Source organism: Eurosta solidaginis, chromosome 5 (genome assembly GCF_040869045.1).
Source record: "Eurosta solidaginis isolate ZX-2024a chromosome 5, ASM4086904v1, whole genome shotgun sequence".
Taxonomy (NCBI): domain Eukaryota; kingdom Metazoa; phylum Arthropoda; class Insecta; order Diptera; family Tephritidae; genus Eurosta; species Eurosta solidaginis.
In genome coordinates this window covers 220479307-220505528 of record NC_090323.1, presented here as the reverse complement: position 1 = coordinate 220505528, position 26222 = coordinate 220479307, and the positions used below count along the sequence as shown (strand labels likewise).

The following is a 26222-nucleotide window of genomic DNA, read 5'->3' as shown; positions in this document are numbered from 1 at the left end:
ACACAAATCTTGAAGACTTTTAAAGCTGTAAAAATTATGTTACTGGGCCATTGAAGTTTTACAATTTTATGGTAAGCAATTATCTTAATATTTTTTATTATATATTCTTTGGTAAGTGTTATATGTGTATAAGTGCTGCTATGAGTATGTAAGTGTGTCATTCGGCAACTTTAAATTTACGTTTAGGTGCGTGTATTGTAAATGCGTTTGTAATATATTAGATATTTTGAGAGAATCACGGCAAGGTTTCATCAATAAATGTTTGCTATGAGATTTTGATATGCGAATTGATACATATATATATATATATATAAACACAAATCAAAATACATCTCTAAATAACGATGTTTATTTACAAATTTACAAAAAAAATGTCGGATTCGTATGCAAATGAATTTTTTTTTTAAGGTCGTAGAGAATACAGCCAAGTTAAAAGCTCCCCGCATATTGGCTTCATACCACGCATTTAACGTTGTATACTGCGTAACGTTACCACTGTTAATTTTGCTTTTGTTTTTATTCAAAAGTTTCATATGACTCCGTTGTGAATAATTAAGTGTGATGGATTGATGTTGTGTAATTGATACTCATTATTGACAAGTTATCGACTTGTAATTAGCATGTCATCAGTTTCTTACAGACGAGTTATCTAAGTTTTATCGGTTTGTTATATATAGTAACGTTTTCGGCGATTTACAGGTTTGTTATTAAACATATTCCGAAAACAGCTTATTAGGCTAATAATAACCCCTCTAAATTAAGCAAATAATAACCCGATGACTCGACATAAATAACCCAGTAACAAACCGACAACTCGACGATAGTGTCGCTATGTATAACAAGCCGAAAACAAGCTGATGTAGTTCTCTCTAAAAGCACGAAATTTGTACCGAAATGTCCAAAATATTTGCCGACATGATTCAGATAAAAGTAACCAACCATTTCAGTAAAAATACCGAAGTAGAAGCTAAAATACGCCATAGATATCCAAACTAGTTCCTACATCATTACGAAAAGGTTTCGAATTACAGAATGATTCTAAAGTCATTTCGGAAAAAGTATAAACCAGTAGGAAATTATTCCGAACAGATTCCCAACTCACCCCTTAAAATGGGAAACATTCTGATAAAGCCGTATGCGTATCCCGAAAGATATCATAAAATAGTGCCGAAATACTTTTCAGTGGCCATAAGCTCGTGAAGCAATGGTCTCTTCATTTTCCTGAAATAGTTTTGCAAATGATCTTAATCATAAACATACAATTTTTAAGTTTCACACGTAATATTTATGTCGTATTTTTTTTTCATATATTTTGAAAATTTTTCTTATAGTAAATTTGCAATTCGATATCTGATTACAAATAACATCCCTAAACATCTGCGCTTCAGCATAGCCTCTTCCTACTACAGAACTGACAAAGTATTTGCTAAGACATTCTGAATAAGTTATGGTCAGAACACAGAAACTCCAACAGAAATCATTTCGTGCACTGCAAACTTTTAATAGAAACTGCCCAGTTAATACCACCTTGTAGACTATTAAACGACAATTAGGGCTATGTCGAGTTTGCCTGCATCCTTCGTATGAAGGTTTCTGCACCCACCCCTCAATAGTTATCCCGGGGAATGCAATCCCAAAAAGACATTACAAATCTCCTTTTATGGCTCACCATCATAACGAAAATCACATTACTACAAAAGCTTAACCTTCATTTAAAAAAAAAAAAAAAAAAACTATGCGCGATCTAAGTGTGAGCAGGTAAAGGCTAACTTCTCTTCTAATTTGCATTGTGCTCCTTTTTAGCTTCTTGTACAATCGTGGTCCCGTTTTTTAAATGGCAGAGACGGAAGTTTAAGGGCTGATGAGCTTTCAATGAGAAGCTTTTTATGGCAGGAATACATGCCAAATAACTTCCGATGGACGACCCCGCTTAACGAATTTTTTTTCTGCTTTGACCGTGACTAGAGAACCTTCATTGTGGTAGGCGTTATTTATGCCCACAATTATCACAAACATATTGAGTTTCATTTGTATAGTAGGTTTGATAATTCCTAATTAATAAACATACTGCCAACTGAATCCTGATTAATGTAAATAGGAGGGTCAGTGGAAGTAAACTAGGATTGTCGTTCTCCTGAAGTCGTCCGACAATATAAGGGTCTGACCCTCGTTCCTTTGAACGGATGAATTGGAGGCAATGCATTTACAACTATCTAACAGAGACATCAGAGCAATAATGAGGCTCCAACCGAAGCGAACAGAAGAAGCGGCAGGTGAGGTGAGTATAAACATACATACGCAAACGCTTATAAAATGTACACAAAAGCACGTAAGTACTTTTTACCTCTGAACTCTTGATGTTTTTTCTCTTTCTTTCGTTACTATGCAGTAAAATAAAAAATAAAAAAATAAATGTAAGGCGCGATAACCTCCGAAGAGATCTAAGGCCGAGCTTCTCTTCCAATTTGCGTCGTGCTCCTCTTGATTTTTCCCTACAAATTGGCCGGACGGGACCTACATGTTTTATGCCGACACCGAACGGCATCTGCAAGGCAGATGAGTTTTCACTGAGAGCTTTTCATGGCAGAAATACAATCGGAGCGCTTGCCAGACACTGCCGAGGGGCGACCCCGCTTAGAAAAATTTTCTTCTAATTGAAAAATCTTATTTCTAAAATTTTGATGTTGCTTTGCCCGGGAGTTGAACCCAGGGCATACGGTGTGATAGGCGGAGCACGCTACCATCACACCACGGTGGCCGCCAACAGTAACTTATATATAAAATAATAGGCTAGCAATGGCGGATTCAAATTAGAATACAAGTGTGCGGGCTCTGGCCTCGTCTAACTAAACGTCGTGCGACTAAAGAACCGAAACTTGACCCAAACAGAAGTAGAGCCTAGCCCTCAGCTCTCCTCCCAATGGAAAATTTGACGGTAGTACCGAGGGGCAAAGGTACTTAAGCGGTAGGAGTTTTAGTGCCTACTAACCTTAAGGCTTACAACCTATATGCATGTTAACATATCAAACAACGCGAGTACTTCGCGCTCACGCCTTAATTTTATGTATGTTAAGAAAATTTAAAGATATCGTTCTGAAAGTGTCTCATAATTTCATGCCGAACATTTGTTTGATGAAACCACCGGCTTAATTTATTTATAGTGTACATGTTTGTTTATATGTATGTATGTATAAGTATTAAATAATTTTTGCGTGTTTTTATTGTTGTGGGGTTGTTTAAACTCAAATTTGTTTAATTAAAACAAAAAAAATTATGCAATTTTCTCTTAAAAAGCATTTTACAAGATATATATTTTTATAATACTCCTGCTATCAAATATGTATGTGATTCGAACATACAATATTAAGTATATACACAAGCAAAAGGCACCTTCATACTATACCTTTGACCTGTAATAATGCAGTGTATTTAATTTCCGCCGCTGGATTCTTTGCAACGCATGTATATTCACCCGTATGTGAAGCCGACAATGACGGTATACTCAATAACGATGAATATTGATCAAGCATTGTGACATTTGCACCCAAAAAATCGGGCAACGTTTCACCATCTTTCAGCCAGATCAATTTAAGTGGTGCATCACCACGCGATACACCACAAACTGTGCGCGTGCGCATACCTTCGGCAAGACCATCTTGAAACACGAATGGTTCTATTATGGGTGGGACTGTAATAATACATAAAAATATTTAATACAAAAATTTAAATGTTCATTAATATGATTAATATTAGATATAATATGGTGTGTAAGTTCAAACATATAGCTAAGGGATCGATCATAAAATACTTTAAGAGAGAGCGGAAAAACCAACGATGAGTTGCAGACCAACGTTGTCGAGTTTAAGGTTTTCGTAGCTACGGCGCATTTTTTGCTGAAATTTTTTGAATTGTACATGTTTTGTTTGATAAAATAAAATAAAATAATAAACCTTCGCAGTTTTGAAATAATGTTTATTCTACAATTAAAAACACTACAAGCATTCCAAAGAGGAAATCAAAATACTTTAATTTCAAAAGTTTTGCATACTATTTTTTTTTTATATATTGTGTGTATTTTCTGCTGGGTATTCAAATGATCCAAACGCATTCTAAGAACAAAAAAATTTATTAAATCTTAAAAGTTTTTAAAATTTTTAATGCATATTTTTTTAATACATAAATTTAATCTTACACAAAATGCATTCCCTAAAATTATTCAAACAAACATATTAAACAGGCAAAATCAAAAAAAAAAAAAAAAATTCAAAAATACTAAATAATTTTATGTACATAGTACTATTTGTATTTGTATATATTTTATATACTTATGCTGTACAATTACAAAAAATGTTATGAAAAACAAAATATTTTTCAAAAAACAAACAGCTTTAAAATTAAAAATAAAATACGTCTTAAACTAAAACTATAATCAAAAATTTTCTTCAATTTAATAATTTTCACCATAGTGCATTCATTTGTTTACCGTTGACCAGCAACGCCTGTGAATTCTCCACTTCCGCTGCAGAATTTCGTACAACGCACGAATAGTTGCCTGTATGATCGGAGCCCAAATTTTCAATTACCAATATGCTGTTATATTGATCCACTAGCTTAACGGACATATGTTGTGTCTGATCGATGGGTCTGTTGTCCTTACGCCATGCAATAGTTAAAGGTAAATCACCTTTCACTACAGAACAGGTGAGTGATGCGCGATCACCCATATTTAGCTGCATAATGGATGTCTGAAAAGGACTCAGTTTGGGAGGTACTGTTGGCATAGGAAGGAAGATGTTAGAGAGGAATTGAGATATCGGATATGTGGAATTTTAGACTAAAAATATTTATAGATATATTTTTAAATTTACATACATAAAATTTGTTTTTATGCTCACCAATTTATAATGGCGGTTTCAACTCTCCTTACCGTTTTTTTTTTTTTTTTGTTTTTTTTTTTTTGTTTTTTTTTTTTTTGATATTTTACAAATTTGGCTATCTTATGTTTTAAAAAACTATTCCTTGAAGATCTTACATAATATGAGCAAAAAAATAATGAGCATCTTAATTTGCTAACACCTTTCCTGAATTGACTTCCTGCAACATATATAGTAACTAATTAAGCTGTGGAGAATTACAGATGTATTACTACGGCTTGAAAAAAAAATTTTAAATTGTAATGGCCAACGTTATTTTAATTCCAGATAAGGAACAAGGACTTACGTTATAAAATAACTTCATCATTTTGGCAAATACTAGAATTTGTCTAGGACCTAGTTTAATAGCTGCCTCAAGATCATGCAGCCCTGCCGCCCATAGTAGCTGGATCGTTGACCTCGCGAGCGCAAGACACGAATACAGAACGTTCTCAACTGTTTCTTCCAGCAGCTCGCACTTCCTATATCTGCTGTTATTGACGAAGGTTAACTTGTAAGCATTTGGCGCTACGAAGTAGTGTCCAGTTAGTATGCCAATCGTAAGCCCTAAGTATTTTCTCTTCAGACGTATGAGTCAATTTTCGAGTCTTGCAGGGTTTGCACATGATCCTAGCAATTTGTGCACCCCACGCTTCTCTCCACGCCAAATGGATTGTGATGTTTACCGTCGATTTGTCGAATGCTGCACCTTCCCTTGCCAACTCATCGGCATTTTCGTTACTTTCTGTCATTTTATGAGGAGGGGAAATGGCATTGAGGTATGGCCTGGTCTGTGCGAAGTTTCCCCAATGCTCTTCCGTATTCCGGGATATTTCTTGTTGAAGAATTATTTGAAATAATTACTCTGATCGGCGGACTGCGCACGATTCCTCAAAAAATTTCTTTCTTTGTGGCTATTATTTGGGCCAGATCTGGCAGTCTTTAGGATCTAGTTATTTCTGGATTAAAATGGTGAGCAACAGACCCTATCCCTTCTGTTAAGTTGGAACCATCGTTATACACGTGCATAATATATTTTTCCATTTTCGCAACATTGCGCCAAACCTCCGGCTCTGTTGTGGCCCCAACATTGCCTTTGAAGTTCAAGCACGTTATTATTTAGTCCATTTTCACTATATTAGATGGTGTGTTACAGCTATTGCCACGAGGCCCTAAGTATTGGCTATTAGGTCTGAGAATTGTTTAGTATCATTGATAATCTGTATACCCCTCTAGTTTTTTGTTATACGTACTTTTTTGTGAGACTGTCCACTAAACAAGGAAAGCACGTGCATTATAGAATCTTGCATACATAAAAAACCACAGAGGCTTTCTCCACTCTCTCTTCCAAAGAGTTTCCTCAAGCACTAACTTTACAGTATAATTCCTAGATATTTTGCTTGTTTCTTGTAGGGTTGCCCCTCTAATAGAGAGGTAGCAGCTGATTGTTTGTTTGAAACGTCATCTGCATATGACTTGAGTTTCACTGATCATCTGTCGAACAGCCAAAGGAATTGGTTGATGAACAGCGTCCACATCGTTGCTGATGAAATCGGCTCTGCGGCGTTCCTCTGTTTAAAAATTTTGTAACCTCGAATAGGCCCAGTTGTGACGTGATCATAATGTAGCTAATTTTAGAACCAATACAATGTTTACTTCAGTCGAGTTGAAACCATTCATGATTGCCCGTTTCGAGGCACTTTATAAAACCCCTGTTATGTCCAGAAATATTCCTCGGGCGCCACCCTATGCAATGCAATACCAACTAACTTGCTTTTGGTTCAAGCATGTCATGCTGAAGATAAAATTATTTCATTCATATTCCTTTTTTTTTTATATAAATATCTTAATCTCTCTAATGCTGAGCAGAAAAGAAGTCAAACTAATAGGTCTGTAGTCTTTTGGGTGCAGATAACAGATTCTTTCCGTTTTCTAGTTGGAGATTTATGCAACCCGCAAAGATTGTCCTAAGTCATTTTACAAACTTTCTACCTTACGGCTGCAACAGAACAGGAAATATCCCCATATCTGCACAAGACAGTTTGAACTTGACAAAAGTTTTTATCGCGCATTCAATTTTGTTATTTGTCACCAATAATCGTACGTCTCGCTTCGTGTTAGGGTTGTAGACGTTTTAACATAACTCTTCCGCATCATATCCTGATGGAAAGTGTGTGTTAAATATTGCCTCAAGGGATTTTCCACTACTGTGTGACCATTCTCAGTCGTCTTTTTTTATCAATATCTGGATATATAGGACTTTCCTCAGTCTCACCCTTTCGTTGGAGAAAAATATGTCCGCACATAATTTTTTTTATAAGTCCCTCTTCGTCCTGCTGATTTCAGGTTTATTGATCTTCAACAGTTCTTTGTATTCGCGCCAGCACCTCTTGTTTCCGCAAATTTTGCCAGCATTAAAATCTCCTTTGCATGCCCTCTAAAAATACTCCATTTCTCACTCCATCATGGTGGCTTTGCCCGTTAAAATTAATAAAACTAGCTCATATATTTCCTATATATCTTTTTTATTTCCTGGTTAATTGTTTATGAGAAATGTTAATGAATGCTAAATTAATTCAGCTTGTAATTAAATATTGTAAAAAAATTAAAAAAAAGGATTTTAAGAAATTTTGCAGATATGAATTTACCCCTTTTCTTTGATTAACGCATTTGAGCTCATTCAATTATACCGGTGTGCTTGCTAAGCAAGTCATACACAAAATGTTCATTTATATCTACATTTCTTCATCTGTAAAGCTTTGAGCTTTTTAGGTCATCTCGTTAGTGTTAATTAATGAACAAATTAGATATTATGAGTATGAAAAGAAAACGTTCCCTTTGGGAATAACTTGGTGTACTGACGAACTATTGCTTAAAGCAAACTAAAAATTCCTTGCACATTGTTTTAATTTGTAGAAATAAAAATATATTTCTTTGCAAGTTTGTTTCACTAAAATGGTAAAGTTCTATACAATTACTGAAAAGCCATAATTTTACATGGTAGGGTATTTTTTTCTAACGGATCTTGTTTCCATCAATATTGCCCTATCGTATTGCTCCGAATTGAACTTTAATATTTAATGTTTAAGTTCCACAGGAATTTATTTAAACATTTTTGTTAATAGTTCTCAATTTTCAAAGGATTAAGCTTACTACATTGTAACGAATTTAGTGCTATTCCTCTTATTTGCAACCTTCTGCTAACGTCCGAATCACTAAAATGTTGAATAAATAACTCCAATATTCGATAATGGAAAATGCTCTTTATTTGACTGCTTTCAAAATAACACTTCTATTGCTCGACAGATAGCGCGCTTAATCAAACTGATTGTTGTGCCTCAACTGTTGCTGCTTTTATACTGTGCGGTTTCCTCGTTGACATATTTCTAGGCGCTTCTATTTCCAGAACTTACGAGTTATTTATCAGCTATAAAATTACCAGCTATAACTACGTTTATAACTTCTCATATGCGCGTTTATATGTAAGCGATACTTGCACAAATGACTGCCTACTTTTGGGAGCATCTCAGATAAGATATATGCATGTGTTTGTGCGTATCTCTCCGCAGCGTGTACGTACATATGTGTAGACATAATGATTGATTATTTTATGTAGATACAAGTTACTGCCTGCTTTATTGTTGTTGTGGCTTCATTTGCTTAGCATCAGACTAGCGATGCCAGTATCACTTAGTGTCACTGATATTCATCACAATATAATGGTGAACAGCGGAAGCATTGCTTGCAAAGCACTGCTAAAGATTCAATGTTACTAAGCTGTTGAAAGCGCGCCTATAAGTAGTCCACACAATTAGGACTAAAAACATATAGAATTTGTATTTACCTAATAGTGTATAAAGGAATAGCAACAAAAAAGCAATACTTAGACCAGTTGCAAAGCGAGCAGTGGGGCACTTATATAGCTAAGTGGTTAAACACCTTTACAATAGTATGAAGAATGAATGTTGGAGAGTTCGAGTTCAATACTCAGCTCCTGGGAAGCTAGCTGATGAAGAAGTGAAATCCAAAAACATGTATTAGTAACAATCGCCGTTTGTAAACTTTGTTATATTTTTCTGATATCAATATCGAAGTTTACGAAAAGATAAGGAAAATTTATAAATTTATTACCAAAGACTGATAAATTGATCAGATTTTGGGTTGTTTTTATGACGACAAAAAATAGAACATTGGTAAAATTTTAGAGAAATTCTAAAATTTTGCAAGCCATGAAAGATATTATAAAGCAACATTGCAAGAAGCTTTTCATTACTTTAATGTACACAGTGAAAATTTGCAAAATTTATTGCGCCTACTACGCAAATTTGTTAAAAGTTCAGTAATAAGAAAAAACAATTTATTTACGATATATAACTAAATTATCATCTCAGAAAAGAAGTGATGGAGTAAAGAACTGAACTAAAAATTTTTAAATTAGGGCTTCTATTTAAGTTAATAACTCTATAATACCATTAATATCATAAATCAGAAACAATTGGATCGAAATTTACTGAGAGTATTGCTCCTATGACAATAACTGTTTCTTGTCAAGCTGAGCGAAATCACTCTTCCGTCCGCTTGTTAACACGATAGTTTGAGCAAAAACGGTGAGGAGCACAAGAACTTATTCAGTATTACAGTATATTGGTGTACATTAGCTCTACCCTCAAGGGACCCAATTAAAAAAGGCTAATCCTCTTCATGTATCTGCAACCCTTGGGCCCGCCGTTAGGAATACCGTCACGGGGGGGGAAAGGCGATTAAGTCGCCATTACTTCTTGGTCACAACAGCCCAACAAACTATTTTTCCGCACATTCAAGGAACTAAATTCCTAATGGAAGGCTCTTCTCCAAAATCACTGTGTGAGGGTCTTTCGCCGTGAAAAGGAGGGCAGAGAAACATTAAATGTTCTGCGCGTTCCAATTCGGAGGGACAGTGTGGACAGAAAGGATCCTCCTCTATCCCACGATTATGTAGATATTCCTTGAAGTCATCATGCCTACTCAATATCTGCGTGAGGTGGTAATTTAGTTCGCCCTGTTTCGCTCTTACCATTCAGCTATATTCCGAACTAACAAGAAGGCCCAGTGCCCTTTTCTCGATTCTTCCCACCGTTCTTGCCACCTAACTATTGTTCGCGACCTTGCGGTTTTCTTAGCATCTTCAGGTGGTCGGCTGGTTGCAATGCCACACAGATCGGCCTTTTCACCTGAGAGTAGATCTACTAGGCTTTTTCTGGATAAAACATGGTCAGTGGCGTCGGACACCGCCCGATAAGCACACACTATTCTTATAGCAGTAATACGGTAGGCTGCTAGTATATCTTTTTGGTGGACCATTTAAATTCGTGCCATACTGGTGCTGCGTATATGTAATATTATCGAGCTGGTTACGTTGGATAAAAGTTGATGGGTAGCTTCGTCTGGGCCGCCGATGTTGGCCATTATTCGTGTTAGAGCTCCACTAACTCTAGAAACTTTCTCCCCCACCGCCCTGAAGTGCTACTTAAAAGTTAGTTTTTTAGATCACCATATAAGGAGTACCGCGCTTGCAAGTTTTTCGTACACCACAAGTTCTTTTTAAATTAGATATTCTACATCCAAAGTAGAAACTTTCTTTTAACCTTCATGTTACCGTGATAAAAAACTTACGTTGTCTTCCGGAAGTCTACATTTATAGCAAGTGCTTGTAAAACTAAGAAGATATTTAAATGCTTAATAACGCGTTTTTATACTCAGTTGAGCAGAGCTCACAGAGTAAATTAAGTTTGATTGGATAACGGTTGGTTGTACAGGTATAAAGGAATCGAGATAGATATAAACTTCCATATATCAAAATCATCAAGATCGACAAAAAATTTGATTGAGCCATGTCCGTCCGTCCGACCGTTAACACGATAACTTGAGTAAATTTTGAGGTATCTTGATGAAATTTGGTATGCAGGTTCCTGAGCACTCATCTCAGATCGCTATTTAAAATGAACGATATCGGACAATAACCACGCCCACTTTTTCGATATCGAAAATTTCGAAAAACAGAAAAAGTGCAATAATTCATTACCAAAGACAGATAAAGCGATGAAATTTGGTAGGTGAGTTGAACTTATGACATAGAATAGAAAATTAGTAAAATTTTGGACAATGGGCGTGGCACCGCCTACTTTTTAAAGAAGGTAATTTAAAATTTTGCAAGCTGTAGTTTGGCAGTCGTTGAAGATATCATGATGAAATTTGGCAGACACGTTACTCCTATTGCTGTATCTACGCTAAATAAAAATTAGCACACTCGGAGAAGGACCACGCCCACTTTAAAAAAAATTTTTTTTTTAAGTAAAATTTTAACAAAAAATTTAATCTTTACAGAATATATGTAAATTATGTCAACATTCAACACCAGTAATAATATGGTGTAATAAAATACAAAAGTAAAAGAAAATTTCAAAATGGGCGTGGCTCCGCCCTTTTTCATTTAATTTGTCTAGGATACTCTTAATGCCATAAGTCGAACAAAAATTTACCAATCTTTTGAAATTTGATAGGGACATAGATTCTAGGACGTTAACTGTTTTCTGTAAAAATGGGCGAAATCGGTTGAAGCCACGCCCAGTTTTTATACACAGTCGTCCGTCTGTCCTTTCCCATGGCCGTTAACACGATAACTTGAGCAAAAATCGACATATCTTTACTGAACTTAGTTCACGTACTTATCTGAACGCACTTTATCTTGGTATAAAAAATGAACGAAATCCGACTATGACCACGCCCATTTTTTCGATATCGAAAACTACGAAAAATGAAAAAATGCCATAATTCTATATCAAATACGAAAAAAGGGATGAAACATGGTAATTTGATTGGTTTATTGACGCGAAATATAACTTTAGAAAAAACTTTGTAAAAAGGTTTGTGACACCTACCATATTAAGTAGAAGAAAATGAAAAAGTTCAGCAGGGTGAAATAAAAAACCCTTGAAATCTTTGCAGGTATTACATATATAAATAATTAGCGGTATACAACAGATGATGTTCTGGGTCACCCTGATGCACATTTTGGTCGATATCTGGAAAAGGCCTTCACATATACAACTACCACCACTCCCTTTTAAAACTCTCATTAGTACCTTTAATTTGAAACCAATATCGTACAAACACATTCTAGAGTCACTCCTGGTCCACCATTATGGCGGTATCTCGAAAAAGCGACCACCTGTAGAACGAAGGTCCACTCCCTTTTAAAAATACTCATTAACACCTCTCATTTGATACCCATATCGTACAAACATATTCTAGGGTCACCCCTGGTCCGCCTTTATGGCGATATCTCGAAAAGTCGACCACCTATAGAACGAACGCCCACTCCCTTTTAAAAATATCCATTAACACCTCTCATTTGATACCCATATCGTACAAACACATTCTAGAGTCACCCCTGGTCCACCTTTACGGCGATATTTCGAAACGGCGTCCACCTGTACAACTACCACCACTCCCTTTTAAAACCCTCATTAATACCTTTAATTTGAAACCAATATCGTACAAACACATTCTAGAGTCACTCCTGGTCCACCATTATGACGGTATCTCGAAAAAGCGACCACCTATAGAACGAAGGTCCACTCCCTTTTAAAAATACTCATTAACACCTCTCATTTGATACCCATATCGTACAAATATATTCAAGGGTCACCCCTGGTCCATCTTTATGGCGATATCTCGAAAAGGCGACCACCTATGGAACGAACGCCCACTCCCTTTTAAAAATATCCATTAACACCTCTCATTTGATACCCATATCGTACAAACACATTCTAGAGTCACCCCTGATCCACTTTTATGGCGATATCTCGAAACGGCGCCCACCTATGGACCTAAGGAACACTCCCTTTTAAAATACTCATTACCACCTTTCTTTTGATACCCATATTGTACAAACGCATTCTAGAGTCACCCCTGGTCCACCTTTATGGCAATATTTCGAAACGGCGTCCACCTATAGAACTAAGGCCCACTCCCTTTTAAAAATATCCATTAACACCTCTCATTTGATACGCATATCGTACAAACACATTCTAGAGTCACCCCTGATCCACCTTTATGACGATATCCCTAAATGGCGTCCACCTATAGAACTATGGCCCACTCCCTCATAAAATACTCTTTAACGCCTTTCATTTGATACAAATGTCATACAAACACATTCCAGGGTTTCTCTCGGTTCATTTTCCTACATGGTTATTTTCCCTTATGTTGTCACCATAGCTCTCAACTGAGTATGTAATATTCGGTTACACCCGAGCTTAACCTTCCTTACTTGTTTAACAATAATTTTTTTTTTTAGGCCAAGTTTTTCCAAACAAGTTCAAATTACACGGAAATATGAGCTCAATTTAACCTTTGCCTCTTTGGCATTTTACTTCTTCTCTTAAAAATTGGTTGATCTAGTGCCATTTCGATAGTTAAATAGTATTTTTTTTTTTTTTTTTGAGTCTGCCATCTGAAGCTTCATCTTTCTGATACTGGTTGCTGTATCGAAGAGCTATGGCACAAAAACTCTTGAAATGCCTTCGGGGTACATATACCTCCTCACGGCCCATGCCAAGCGCTCCCTCTCTAGGCCTGTGAGTCGACCAATAATGCAAAATGGCCTTTATTAAAGTACTTCACGATAACGTACTTCACAATAACACTACTATTGCTCGCCAGGTGGCTTCCTAAATCAAACTGATTGTCGCGCCTCTACTGTTGCTGCCTTTTATACTCTATGATTTCTCGTTCGCATCTTCTAGGCACTTCCATTTCCAGAATCTACTATTTGGTTATCTGCTATAAATGTCTCAGCTATAACTACAGCTGCACAATTTGTATAGCTTCTCTCACAGATCATGCGCGTATATTTGTGAGTAATACTTGCACAATTATTGCATACTTGTAGGAGTATCTCAGATATATGCATGTTGTTATGCGTTGCTTCTCCGCTGTGTGTACGTACATATGTGCAGACATAATGATTAATTTGGTTACGTGCATACAAGTCATTGCTTTAGCATCGACTTAGAGATGACAGTACGCCTTAGTGTTGCTAATATTCGAAACAATATCTATTTTGCAAAAGTGGGGACCTCGAAATCGGAGTTAGAGCTATGGTATCTTCAGCAATTTTTCTTAAAATCTTCTGTAGATTACGTTTTTGCTATACTCATAATGGGAAAAAGTCCCTCCATACAACTTGACCCGCTCCAATATATATATATATATATATATATATATATATATACATATATATGTATATATACAGATATATATGTTACAAGTATGACAAAAATCTTAGAGATTAGCTGTATATAAAATTACAGTTAAATGTCAAAAATAAAGCTTCAAATTCCCATAACCACAGAAATGGCACTAGGCATGGTGGAATATCCAGGTGAAATAAGCCGTCAATTGTCTCGCTCTAAATTCTTCTTTGTTCTGTCATTCGGCTATCTGAAAAATTTTCAGCAATGTTGTCCCCGAAAAAGTGTTGTTTTTTGCATTTTTCAGGAATAAAATATGGTAATTTTAGTACTTTTTTTCATTTACGCCAGCAGATGGACCTTTACCGGATTTAATTACAGAGGTTCATATTTGGGTATCTTCGGTGTGGGCTTCCATAAGTAAGGTCGTGCTTAACTATTGCGTTCATATTATTGATGTTTCCATCATATAAGTATGTTTAATTTGTTCCAAAAAAATTTTAAACAGGTCTTTGTTAAAACAAACTATTTGAATTCGCGTAATATCCAACAAGGATTTTCGCCTGTGCAGCGCTACTGAAGACTTTCGAGAAATGTGCAAGAACACCAAAACTGTCGTATTACACCTTATTTATGCAAACACTTCGCTAAAACAATGGATTTCTAAATACAGTTACAACAAGTAAGGAAGGCTAAGTTCGAGTGTAACCGAACATTACATACTCAGTTGAGAGCTGTGGAGACAAAGTAAGGGAAAATCACCATGTTGTAAACAGAACCTAGGGTAACCCTGGAATGTGTTTGTATAACATGTGTATCAAATGGAAGGTATTAAAGAGTATTTTAAGAGGAAGTGGGCCATAGTTCTATAGATGGACGCCATTAAGGGATATTGCCATAAAGGTGGACCAGGCCTGACTCTAGAATTTGTTTGTACAATATGGGTAACAAATGAAAGGTGTTAATGAGTATTTTAAAAGGGAGTTCTATATGTGGACGCCTTTTCGGAATATCGTTATAAAAGTGGACCAGGGTTGACTCTAGAATGCGCTTGTACAATATGGGTATCAAATGAAAAGTGTTAATAAGTGTTTTAAAAGGGAGTGGGCCTTAGTTCTATGGGTGGACGCCTTTTCGGGATATCGCCATAAACGTGGACCAGGGGTGACTCTAGAATTTATTTTGAACGATATGGGTATCAAATGAAAGGTATTAATGAGTATTTTAAAAGAGCGTGGACCTAAGTTCCATAGATGGACGCCTTTTCGAGATTTCGCAATAAAGGTGGGTCAGGGGTGACTCTAGAATTGGTTTGTACGATATGGGTATCAAATGAAAGGTGTTAATGAGTATTTTAAAAGGGAGTGGGCCTTAGTTCTATAGGTGGACGCCTTTTCGGAATATCGTTATAAAAGTGGACCAGGGTTGACTCTAGAATGCGCTTGTATTATATGGGTATCAAACGAAAGGTGTTAATGAGTATTTTAAAAGGGCGTGGGCCTTAGTTCTACAGGTGGACGCCCTTTCGAGATATCGCCAGGGGTGACTCTAGAATTTGTTTGTACTATATGGGTATCAAATGAAAGGTGTTAATGAGTATTTTAAAAGGGAGTGGGCCTTAGTTCTATAGGTGGACGCCTTTTCGGAATATCGTTATAAAAGTGGACCTGGGTTGACTCTAGAATGCGCTTGTATTATATGGGAATCAAACGAAAGGTGTTAATGAGTATTTTAAAAGGGCGTGGGCCTTAGTCCTATAGGTGGACGCCTTTTCGAGATATCGCCATAAAGGTGGACCAGGGGTGACTCTAGAATTTGTATATACGATATGGGTATCAAATGGAAGGTATTAATGAAGGTTTTAAAAGGGAGTGGCCCTTAGTTATATATGTGAAGGCGTTTTCGAGATATCGACCAAAATGAGGACCAGGGTGATCCAGACCGTCATCGGTCGGGTACCACTAATTTATTTATATATGTAATACCACGAACAGTATTCCTTCCAAGATTCCAAGGGCTTTTGGTTTCGCCCTGCAAAACTTTTTCATTTTCTTCTACTTAATATGGTAGGTGTCACACTCATTTTACCAAGTTTTTTTCTTAAGTTATATTTTGCGTCAATAGAAAAATACAATTACCATGTTTCATCCCTTTTTTCGTAGTTGGTATATAATTATGGCATTTTTTTCATTTTTTGTAATTTTCGATATCGAAAAAGTGGGCGTGGTCATAGTCGGATTTCGGCCATTTTTTACACCAATACAAAGTGAGTTCAGATAAGTAAGTGAACTGAGTTTAGTAAAGATATATCGATTTTTGCTCAAGTTTTCGTGTTAACGGCCGGGCGGAAGGACAGACGGTCGACTGTGTATAAAAACTGGGCGTGGCTTGAACCGATTTCGTCCTTTTTCACAGAAAACAGTTATCGTCCTAGAATCTAAGCCTCTACCAAATATCACAAGGATTGGTAAATTTTTGTTCGACTTATGGCATTAAAAGTATTCTAGACAAATTAAATGAAAAAGGGCGGAGCCACGCCCATTTTGAAATTTTCTTTTATTTTTGTATTTTGTTGCACCGTATTATTACTATGTTGACATAATTTACTTATATACGGTAAAGATATTAACTTTTCTTTTAAAATTTGAATTTAAAATTTTTTTTTTAAAAGTGTGCGTGGTCGTTCTCCGATTTTGCTATTTTTTTTTAAGCAGACATACAGTAATAGGAGTAACGTTTCTGCCAAATTTCATCATGATATCTTCAACAACTGCCAAATTACAGCTTGCAAAATTTTAAATTACCTTCTTTTAAAAGTGGGCGGTGGCACGCCCATTGTCCAAAATTTTACTAGTTTTCTATACTGCCATAAGTTCAACTCACCTGCCGAGTTTCATCGCTTAATCCGTATTTGGTAATGAATTATCGCACTCTTTCGATTTTTCGAAATTTTCGATATCGAAAAAGTGGGCGTGGTTATTGTCCGATATCGTTCATTTTAAATAGCGATCTGAGATGAGTGCCCAGGAACCTACATACCAAATTTCATCAAGATACCTCACAATTTACTCAAGTTATCGTGTTAACGGACAGACGGACGGACGGACATGGCTCAATCGAATTTTTTTTCGATACTGATGGTTTTGATATATGGAAGTCTATATCTATCTCGATTCCTTTATACCTGTACAACCAACCGGTATCCAATCAAAGTTAATATACTCTGTGAGCTCTGCTCAACTGAGTATAAAAAATTGTTACTATTGTTGTTTTGGCCTAAAAATTAGACCACTAAGGTAAGAGGAATGTTAAAGTTATGGATTGTAATTTAGAATATATGAATCCGACTTGATGGGATTAGCACTTTCTGGTTGTAGGCCGACTCTTATTATATCCCCTGACATATTTTAGAAAATAATAAATTGGGAACATTAGTAATACATCATGAATTAACTGTCAAGAGCTTATGGGAGATCTTCTGATCAAGTTTGTATGATATATTAGAAGGTCATGGGTTTTACTTCCGACTCCCAATGTCAAATCAATAGAGCAGATGGAAAGAACAATGGATTTTTAGAGATGGAAACACATTTAAAAGTATTGCGATCACTTTCAAGTGTGACTGTTAAACTTTTCATCAAACCCGAACCCATTTAAGTGCGCAAAGTTCCTACATTTTAACTATATAATGGATAACACCTCTCCCACTTATGTCCGGTTTTTCGATAAAAGCTTCAGCTGCAATTGAAGTTGAGGTCAGTTTACTTTAGACGCATTATTGAATTTTACTACTCATCGCAGTTTAAGTTTTTAATTTTATTCGATGCCTAAAGTAAAATAATTTCGCACTGGTCATGTGTATCCCTTTTGTATTGGCATTAGGTTGCTCTGATATGCTGGAAAAAACAGTCTGTAATGGCTTTCGTAGCAAGGCATTTGTTTTTCTACTCCTAATTTTTCAAAGCGGGTAAACTTTTGACCCTCTTCTGACCGTTGAAAATACATCCCTACCGTTTCAGATAGCGTACATCTTCTATCTCTTTTTATTTATTTCACCTGGTGATTCCACCATGGGCACTAGGGAAAAAACACAAATAATAAGCAAACATTTACAGATAAATGTGAACAATGACATACATACATATGTACATACGCATATTTATATCTTTTAAATATGTTTATAAAAGTACACAGAAGTTACCACAAGGGACTAATTTGTTCAAAGCTGCAAAATCTAGGAAATGGGTAATGTAAGTGGAGTTTCTGGATACGTACACATAAATACTTGATTCTGGATACATACCCATACATATACAAACGAACATATATAGTATGCACATGCGGGCGTATAGAAAAAAATGTTCCGCGAAAGCCTTACATATGAAGTATTTAGAGAAGTCATTTATAAAAAAAAAATATTTTTTTCTGATTAATTTTGGACGCGTTTTATTTTATTTTTCACCATATCTGTCGTTAAAAGAAGTAGTCACTTAAGTCCTATCCTATCCCTACGATTTATTCTGACTACACACTGCCTTCTGGCATCATATGCCTTTAAATTAAGCTTGGTCAGTAATAGCAGATGTAGGAAGTGCGGATTGGAGGAGGAAACGATCGAGCACGTTATGTGCTCGTGCCCTGTGCTTTCCAGGCTAAGAATCCAGCTATTAGGATTGATACATCTGTCAGATCTAGTAGCAGCAAGTGGCTTAAATCCTAGGAAGCGTCTAGTATTTGCCAATAGGACAGAGTTATTTTATAACAAAGGTCTTAGTTTTTGATAGAGTTTTTCATTTTGGTCGTTAAAACAAACTTTTGGTGACACTACGGACTCATTCAGTCTATGTGAGGTCCTCATGGACCGGACAGTTCAACCTAACCTAACCTAACCTACCCTACGATTTCCGCGGATGCTGATAGATTGTCTGAGGAGCTTTTCAAATACCACAGCAGAAGTTGCTAAGGCGGATGCATCAGTTTTTTTTTTACAAGATAATCGAATGGGTGCATGCCAGATGACTGGATTCTCAGTATTTTTTGCTCAGTCCACAAGAAAGGGGAACCGCATATAATGTCATGTCAAGTGTATTGTGCGAAAGATTGCAGCCCAACTTGAATCGGCCTTCTTCAGTGCGGCTTCAAAACTGGTAAATCTACCATCGGCCATATTTTCATTACGCGCGAAAACCTGAAAAAAAAACACGCCAGAAAAGAATTGGCATACATCATCAATTCGTCGATTTTAAAGCAGCCTCAGACAGCATGAAAAAATCTGAATATATGCCGCTATGCCAGAAGACCACGCCACTGGTTCAGCCATTTATTTGAGAACCAGCTTTAATACGAACAAGTAAGGGTGCCTAAGTTCGGGTGTAACCGAGAGTTATATGTTCAGCGTGCAATTGAATTGTACAGTTCATTTCCGATAAATTACTTTTTCGCATTTTGTTATTTGGTGCATTTTTCTTTTGTGGCTCTAGAAATGTTGCGTAATGATTGATCAAATTTGGGGCGTGGCATCGTCCCTTTAAAAAAAATTGTATCAGAATTTCCCCTTGCAATAAAACTTGGTAAGTGAGATATCATTGATACACAAATTTTGCTAAATTAAAGCTTATTATTCTAGTCCACAACCCTTTTAAAAGTTTTTATAATATAGGGGGCGTGGTCCTTAACCGATGCCGTCCGTTTTTACTAGATATATTTCCTGTTATAAAGAAATTACGTATTGCCAATTTTATAACGATATGTTAATTTTTCTTCGAGTCATGGCTCCCGAAACATCGAAAATAGCTTGGTGATAAAAGGGGTGGTGCCACGCGCATTTGCAAAATCTTGAATTTTTTCCTATTTCTTGTTATAATTCGGCGGCCACCGTGGTGTGATGGTAGCGCGCTCCGCCTATCTCACCGTATGCCCTGGGTTCGCACCCCGGGCAAAGCAACGTCAAAATTTTAGAAATAAGGTTTTTCAATTAGAAGAAAATTTTTCTAAGCGGGGTCGCCCCTCGGCAGTGTTTGGCAAGCGCTCCGGGTGTATTTCTGCCATGAAAAGCTCTCAGTGAAAACTCATCTGCCTTGCAGATGCCGCTCGGAGTCGGCATAAAACATGTAGGTCCCGTCCGGCCAATTTGTAGGGAAAATCAAGAGGAGCACGACGCAAATTGGAAGAGAAGCTCGGCCTTAGATCTCTTCGGAGGTTATCGCGTCTTACATTTATTTTTTTTTTTTATAATTCCACTTAGGAAAAGATATACCTTGTTTTGTTCGTCCACGACCCTTTTAAAAATCTTTTGTATAAAAAGGAGCGTGGTGCTAAACCGATTTCATTAATTTTTCCTCGAAGCATTTCTTTTAGTGAAGGCAAATTCACTCCCGAATTTTGTTATGATGGGTTTAACATTTTTCGATTTATGATTAATAATATTGATTTTATCCCAAGTGGGCGGTGCCACGCCAATTTTAAACAATTTTTTAAAATGTTTATCAGGAGTCTCAATATTAGTCCACACATCAAATTTAAAGATTCTAGATATATTATTTATAATCAGGTTTTTATTTTTTTTTTTTTTAATGGTATATATAAACGTGGACGTGGTTATCATCGGATTTCGCTAATTTTAAACAGCGATGGGAGATGAGTGCGAAGAAATCTATGTATAAATTTTCAATACGATATCTCAATATTTACTCAAGTTATCGTTTGCACAGGCTTACGAACGAACAGGCGGACGGAGGAACGGACAGACATGGCTAGGTCAATTCCTTTTTTAATCCTTGGCATTTTCGTATATGGAAGTCTATATTTATTTCGGTTTGTTTATGCCGTTACGATCAACTGTTATGTTACCGAAGTTAATATACTCTGTGTGCAAAATAGGCTGAGTATAAGATCAACTTCAGCTTTGAAATCCAGCAAATAATTGTTCTTGTCAATAAATACTAATTTGGATTAGGTAGGCTATTAAAAAGTAAAGTCCTCTCTCGGCAAACGAAAATCATTATCTACAAGTCAATTATCGAACCATGACAACATCAGATGAGTCGGTTCTGGGAGTGTTCGTAAGAAAAGTTCTTCGAAAGGTTAATGGTACTTTACGTATTTACGCATTGGCGAGGGCGAGTACCAAAGAAGATTTAAGGGTAAGCTTTACGAGCTTTACGCAGACATCAACATAGTTCAGCGAATGAAAACACACCGGCTAAGAAAATACTTTTTAAAGGAATCCGCCTATGGAAGCAGAGAAAGATACCGGCCTCCACTCCACTGGGAGGATCAGGTAGAAACGATCTAAGTTCCCTTGGTGTTATCAATTGAGCATAGAAACTTTCGCGTCAATCAAAAATTCCGTTTTTTCATTGTCCAAGAAAAGTGCATTTGATATCATTCCTTTAGAATTGTTCGTATTAATAACTGCAAATATTCAAATAATTAAATTGAATGCAATCGTTGTTTGATTATTTTCAATTACTTGATTGTTTTTAATCTATGAAGATTTATAATTTTTTCATTAATTATACTCAGCGTGCTTTGCACACAGAGTATATTAACTTTGACTAGATAACAGTTGGTTGTACAGGTATAAAGGAATCGAGATAAATATAGACTTCCATATATCAAAATCATCAGTATCGAACAAAAATTTGATTGAGCCATGTCCATCCGCCCGTCCGTCCGCCCGTTAGCATGATAACTTGGGTAAATATTGAGATATTTTCACCAAATTTGGTACACTAGCTTATCCGGACCCAGAATAAATGAGCGAAATCGGATGATAACCACGCCCACTTCTTATATATATAAAATTTTGGAAAACACAAAAAACCTGATAATTTAGTAAATAATACACCTAGAATATTGAATTTTGACACGTGGACTGATATTGAGACTATTGATAAAAATCTGGAAAATTTTTTTTAAATAGGCGTGGCACCGCCCACTTATGATAAAATAAATTTTACAAATAGTATTAGTCATAAATCAAAAATCGTTAAACCTTTCGTAACAAAATTTGGCAGAGAGGTTTCCTTTACTCTAAGGAATGATTTGAAAAAAAGGGTCGTGGACGAATAAAATAAGCTATATTTTTGCAAAAAGAGCTTTATATCAATGGTATTTCATTTCCCAAGTGGATTTATAACAAAGAATAAGAAAAACTTAAAATAAAAAAAAATGGGCGTGGCACCGCCCCTTTTATGAATAAGCAACTTTCTATGTTTCGGGAGCCATAACTCGAAGGAAAATTAACGGATCGTAATAACATTGGTTACACAAATTTTTCTTATAGCAGGAAATTTTTCTAGGGAAAATGGGCTACGTCGGTTAAAGGCCACGCCCACTTTTATACAAAAGATTTTTAAAAGGGTCGTGGACGAACAAAATAACCAATATCTTTGCAAAAAAGAGCTTTATATCAATAGTATTTCATTTCCCAATTGGATTTATGACAATAGATTGGCAAAATTTCAAATTTAAAAAAAATGGGCGTGGCACCGCCCCTGTTATGACAAACCAATTTTCTATGTTTCGGGAGCCATAAATCGAAGAAAAATTTACGGATCGTAATAAAATTGGGTTTGCAAATTTGCCCTATAGCAGGAAATATTTTTAAGAAAAAGGGGGGAGATCCGTTAAAGACCACCCCCACTTTTATATAAAAGATATTTGAAAGGGTCGTAGACGAAAATAATAAGCTATATCTTAGCGAAAAAGAGCTTTGTGTCTATAAAATTATAACATTAAATTGGAAAACACAAAAAATTTGAAAATGGGTGTGGCACCGCCCCTTTTATCACTAAGCAATTTTCTATGTTTCGTGAGCCATAACTCGAAGAAAAATTAACATATCGTATATGTAAGTTTTTCACTAAACAATCTGTTTGCTTAATTCTAACCAAAATTTCTTTTAATAACTTTCTTTTATGTACATTGTTGTTGTTATAAAATTACTGGTTGTGATAAAAATTACTAAATAAATTCAGTTTCGCTCCTGAAGAAGCTAGGGTGCTTAGCGAAACGTTGAGCCGAAATAGTGGAGTTTAACTTAACTTTGCACTAAGCAAGTAATGGTCAAAAAGCCTATTTATACTGCTGATATCGTAATGAAATTGTGTACACATATTTTCCTTAAAGCAGAAAACATTTCTAGTAAAAATGGACGGGATTGGTTAAAGACCACGGCAACTTAGATATAAAACAAATTTAAAATGGTGGTAGACTAGAGGCTATAACTTAGCAAAAAATAATTTTGAGTCAATGATATTTCACTTATCAAGTTTTATTGTAAGAGGAAATGGGGAGAAATTTTTTTTAAACGGGCGATGCCACGTGTTATGTAGAAAAGTAATTTATCTAAATGAAATGTACAATTGAAACTCATGCTGAGTATATAATGTTCGGTTACACCCGAACTTAGACACTTTTATTTGTTTTTGATTGTATTTTTAATGGCCAATAATGTTGAATATATTTTATGATTCTTTTAATTAGTCAATTATTAATTGCTAGATCATGCGAAAAAAAAATTTGTCGTTCAATTATAAAAAGCAAAAAAATTAATGATCAAAAATATTAATAAAAGTTTACCACTTCTAAGTTCAGCACAATCCTGATTATCAAACTATCGTGAACAATTATTTAAAAACCATCGATATTGGAATTTTGCAGTAAAAAACTACAGATCGCGAGAATTTGATCTAAATTTGTGAAAATAAATTATGATAAATTTAAACCCCCAAATCCCGGAAATAATTCCAGGATCCCAGGAAATCAGAAAAGATTAGAGTCCCTGATATGTGCATTGTACATTGAATACACCATGTGTGATTGAATTCACTCACAAATATATACTTTTTTTTTTTGCAACTGTGCGGAAACTCCAAACGGGAATCGTCTGAAAGACTAATATCTGAATGGTCTAGGCAACCACAAACCAAGTACAATTATGGATGTATGTATGTATAGTTAAAATTTGATAGCATCATGAATCTTAAGTAAATTGAAAACAATTCTCCCTTGCCATCGTTTTTTCTTTCTTCTGATTTTAAGTACCAAGTGGCACCACATTTAGAGTTGAAATCCTTCTTCTCGCTTCTTGGATTCTTCAACACTTTCATGGGTAAGAAAGTTAAACCAGCATTATAAGGATGACCGCACAGTAACTTTAACTGTTACCATAAAATTAACAGTTGCTGCAACCATAATTGCAGACGTTATAATAAATATAGGAATCGTGAATGTAACTGTTACTTTACTTCTTACATATATGCGTAAACATAGGTGGTACGTCACCGCAAACACGCTCGTTATATTGAGTTTACCATTACTACGATAATCACACTATAACCAATCCCGACCCAACAACATAACCGTCAGGTAGCCGGTATATTTACCATAACCCTTGGTTGCAGTAACTGTTACTGTAGCTTTGAGTCTCACCGCAACCATGTCCGCGGTCTCATATCTTTAAAACTAAACCTTCTATGTCTCGCTAATTAAATACAGTAAAATAATATTTATATAATAATGAACAGAGGAAGTACTGCTTATAAAAGCACTGCTATAAACTCAATGTTACTAAACTCTTGGAGCGCAGCTATAGTTATTCCAGTCAATTAGGACTAAAAAGCATAGTATGTACCTATATGGAGAATAGAGGAATAGCAACAAAAAGGCAACACTTAGAGGCCATTCGCAAAGCGAGCAGCGGGGCCCTCATATGGCTGAGTAGCTAAAGGCATCTAACTTCACAATAGTATAAAGTATGAATGTTGGAGATTTCGAGTTCAATGCTCGGCTTCCGATAAGCTATCTGATGAAGAAGTGAAATTCAGCATCATGTCCTAGTAGCCATCGCCGTTTGTAAACTTTTTAATTTTTCTCTAATATCAATAAATCTTTTTTGGTCAAATAAATATTCAACTCTTGCTCGTACCAATATCCAATACGAAACGCAATACTTACTGCATTACATCCCTGCAAAAAATGCGTTCCGGGAGGAGTTGCAAAGTAGTATGCGACTATAACCAGTTTTTATATATTTATATGGGTTGGAGTTATCCCTTTTGTTTGAGCATGTCCTATGAAGAAACTAATTGTATCTGTTTATATCTGAACAGGTAGGGTCAGAATTTACGGATATTGTTAGACAGATCCCATTTCTATTTTCTTTTATACCCTAAGGGTACATTCGAAGAAGTCTCTTTATACACCTACAAATTCTGTCGGACAAATCTTATTTCTACCCATAGAGGAGCACTTTTATAATTTTTTAAATTCTTAGACAATATCTTTATTTGTTTTGTATTGATATTAAATAAAAATAAACCAAAACAAGTAAGGAAGGCTAAGTTCGGGTGTAACCGAACATCACATATTCAGCTGAGAGCTTTGGGGACAAAATAAGGGAAAATCACAATGTAGGAAAATGAACCTAGGGTAACCCTGGAATGTGTTTGTATGACATGTGTACCAAATGAAAGGTGTTAATAAGCATTTTAAAAGGGAGTGGGTCTTAGTTCTATAGGTGGATGCCTTTTCGAGATATCGCCATAAAGGTGGACTAGGGGTGACTCTAGAATGCGTTTGTACAATATGGGTATCAAATTAAAGTTATTAATGAAGGGTTTAAAAGGGAGTGGTGGTAGTTGTGTATGTGAGGGCGTTTTCGAGATATCGACCAAAATGAGGACCAGGGTGACCCAGAACTTCATCTGTCGGGTACCGCTAATTTATTTATATATGCAATACCACGAATAGTATTCCTGCCAATATTCCAAGGGCTTTTGATTTCGCCCTGCAGAACTTTCTCATTTTCTTCTACTTAATATGGTAGGTGTCACACCCATTTTACAAAGTTTTTTTCTAAAGTTATATTTTGCGTCAATAAACCAATCCAATTACCTCACCATGTTTCATCTCTTTTTTCGTATTTGGTATAGAATTATGGCATTTTTTTCAATTTTCGTAATTTTCGATATCGAAAAGTGGGCGCGGTCATAGTCGTATTTCGGCCATTTTTATAACAAATCAAAATGAGTTCAGATAATTACGTGAACTGAGTTTAGTGAAGATATAT

The 26222-nt window shown here is 35.8% G+C and overlaps 1 protein-coding gene across 3 annotated transcripts in view; it reads right to left on the bottom strand.

The window, feature by feature from the left end:
* Nucleotides 1–26222, bottom strand: part of Dscam2 (Down syndrome cell adhesion molecule 2) — a 392154-nt gene that overhangs the window by 77206 nt on the left and 288726 nt on the right. For 2 of the 3 annotated variants that reach the window (XM_067788437.1, XM_067788436.1), the window contains exon 11: nucleotides 4484–4771. In XM_067788437.1, the coding sequence (XP_067644538.1) occupies nucleotides 4484–4771 (288 nt within the window). Of the gene's footprint in view, nucleotides 1–3403; nucleotides 3689–4483; nucleotides 4772–26222 lie in introns of all 3 variants that reach the window. The other variant, XM_067788438.1, reaches the window with a different exon arrangement.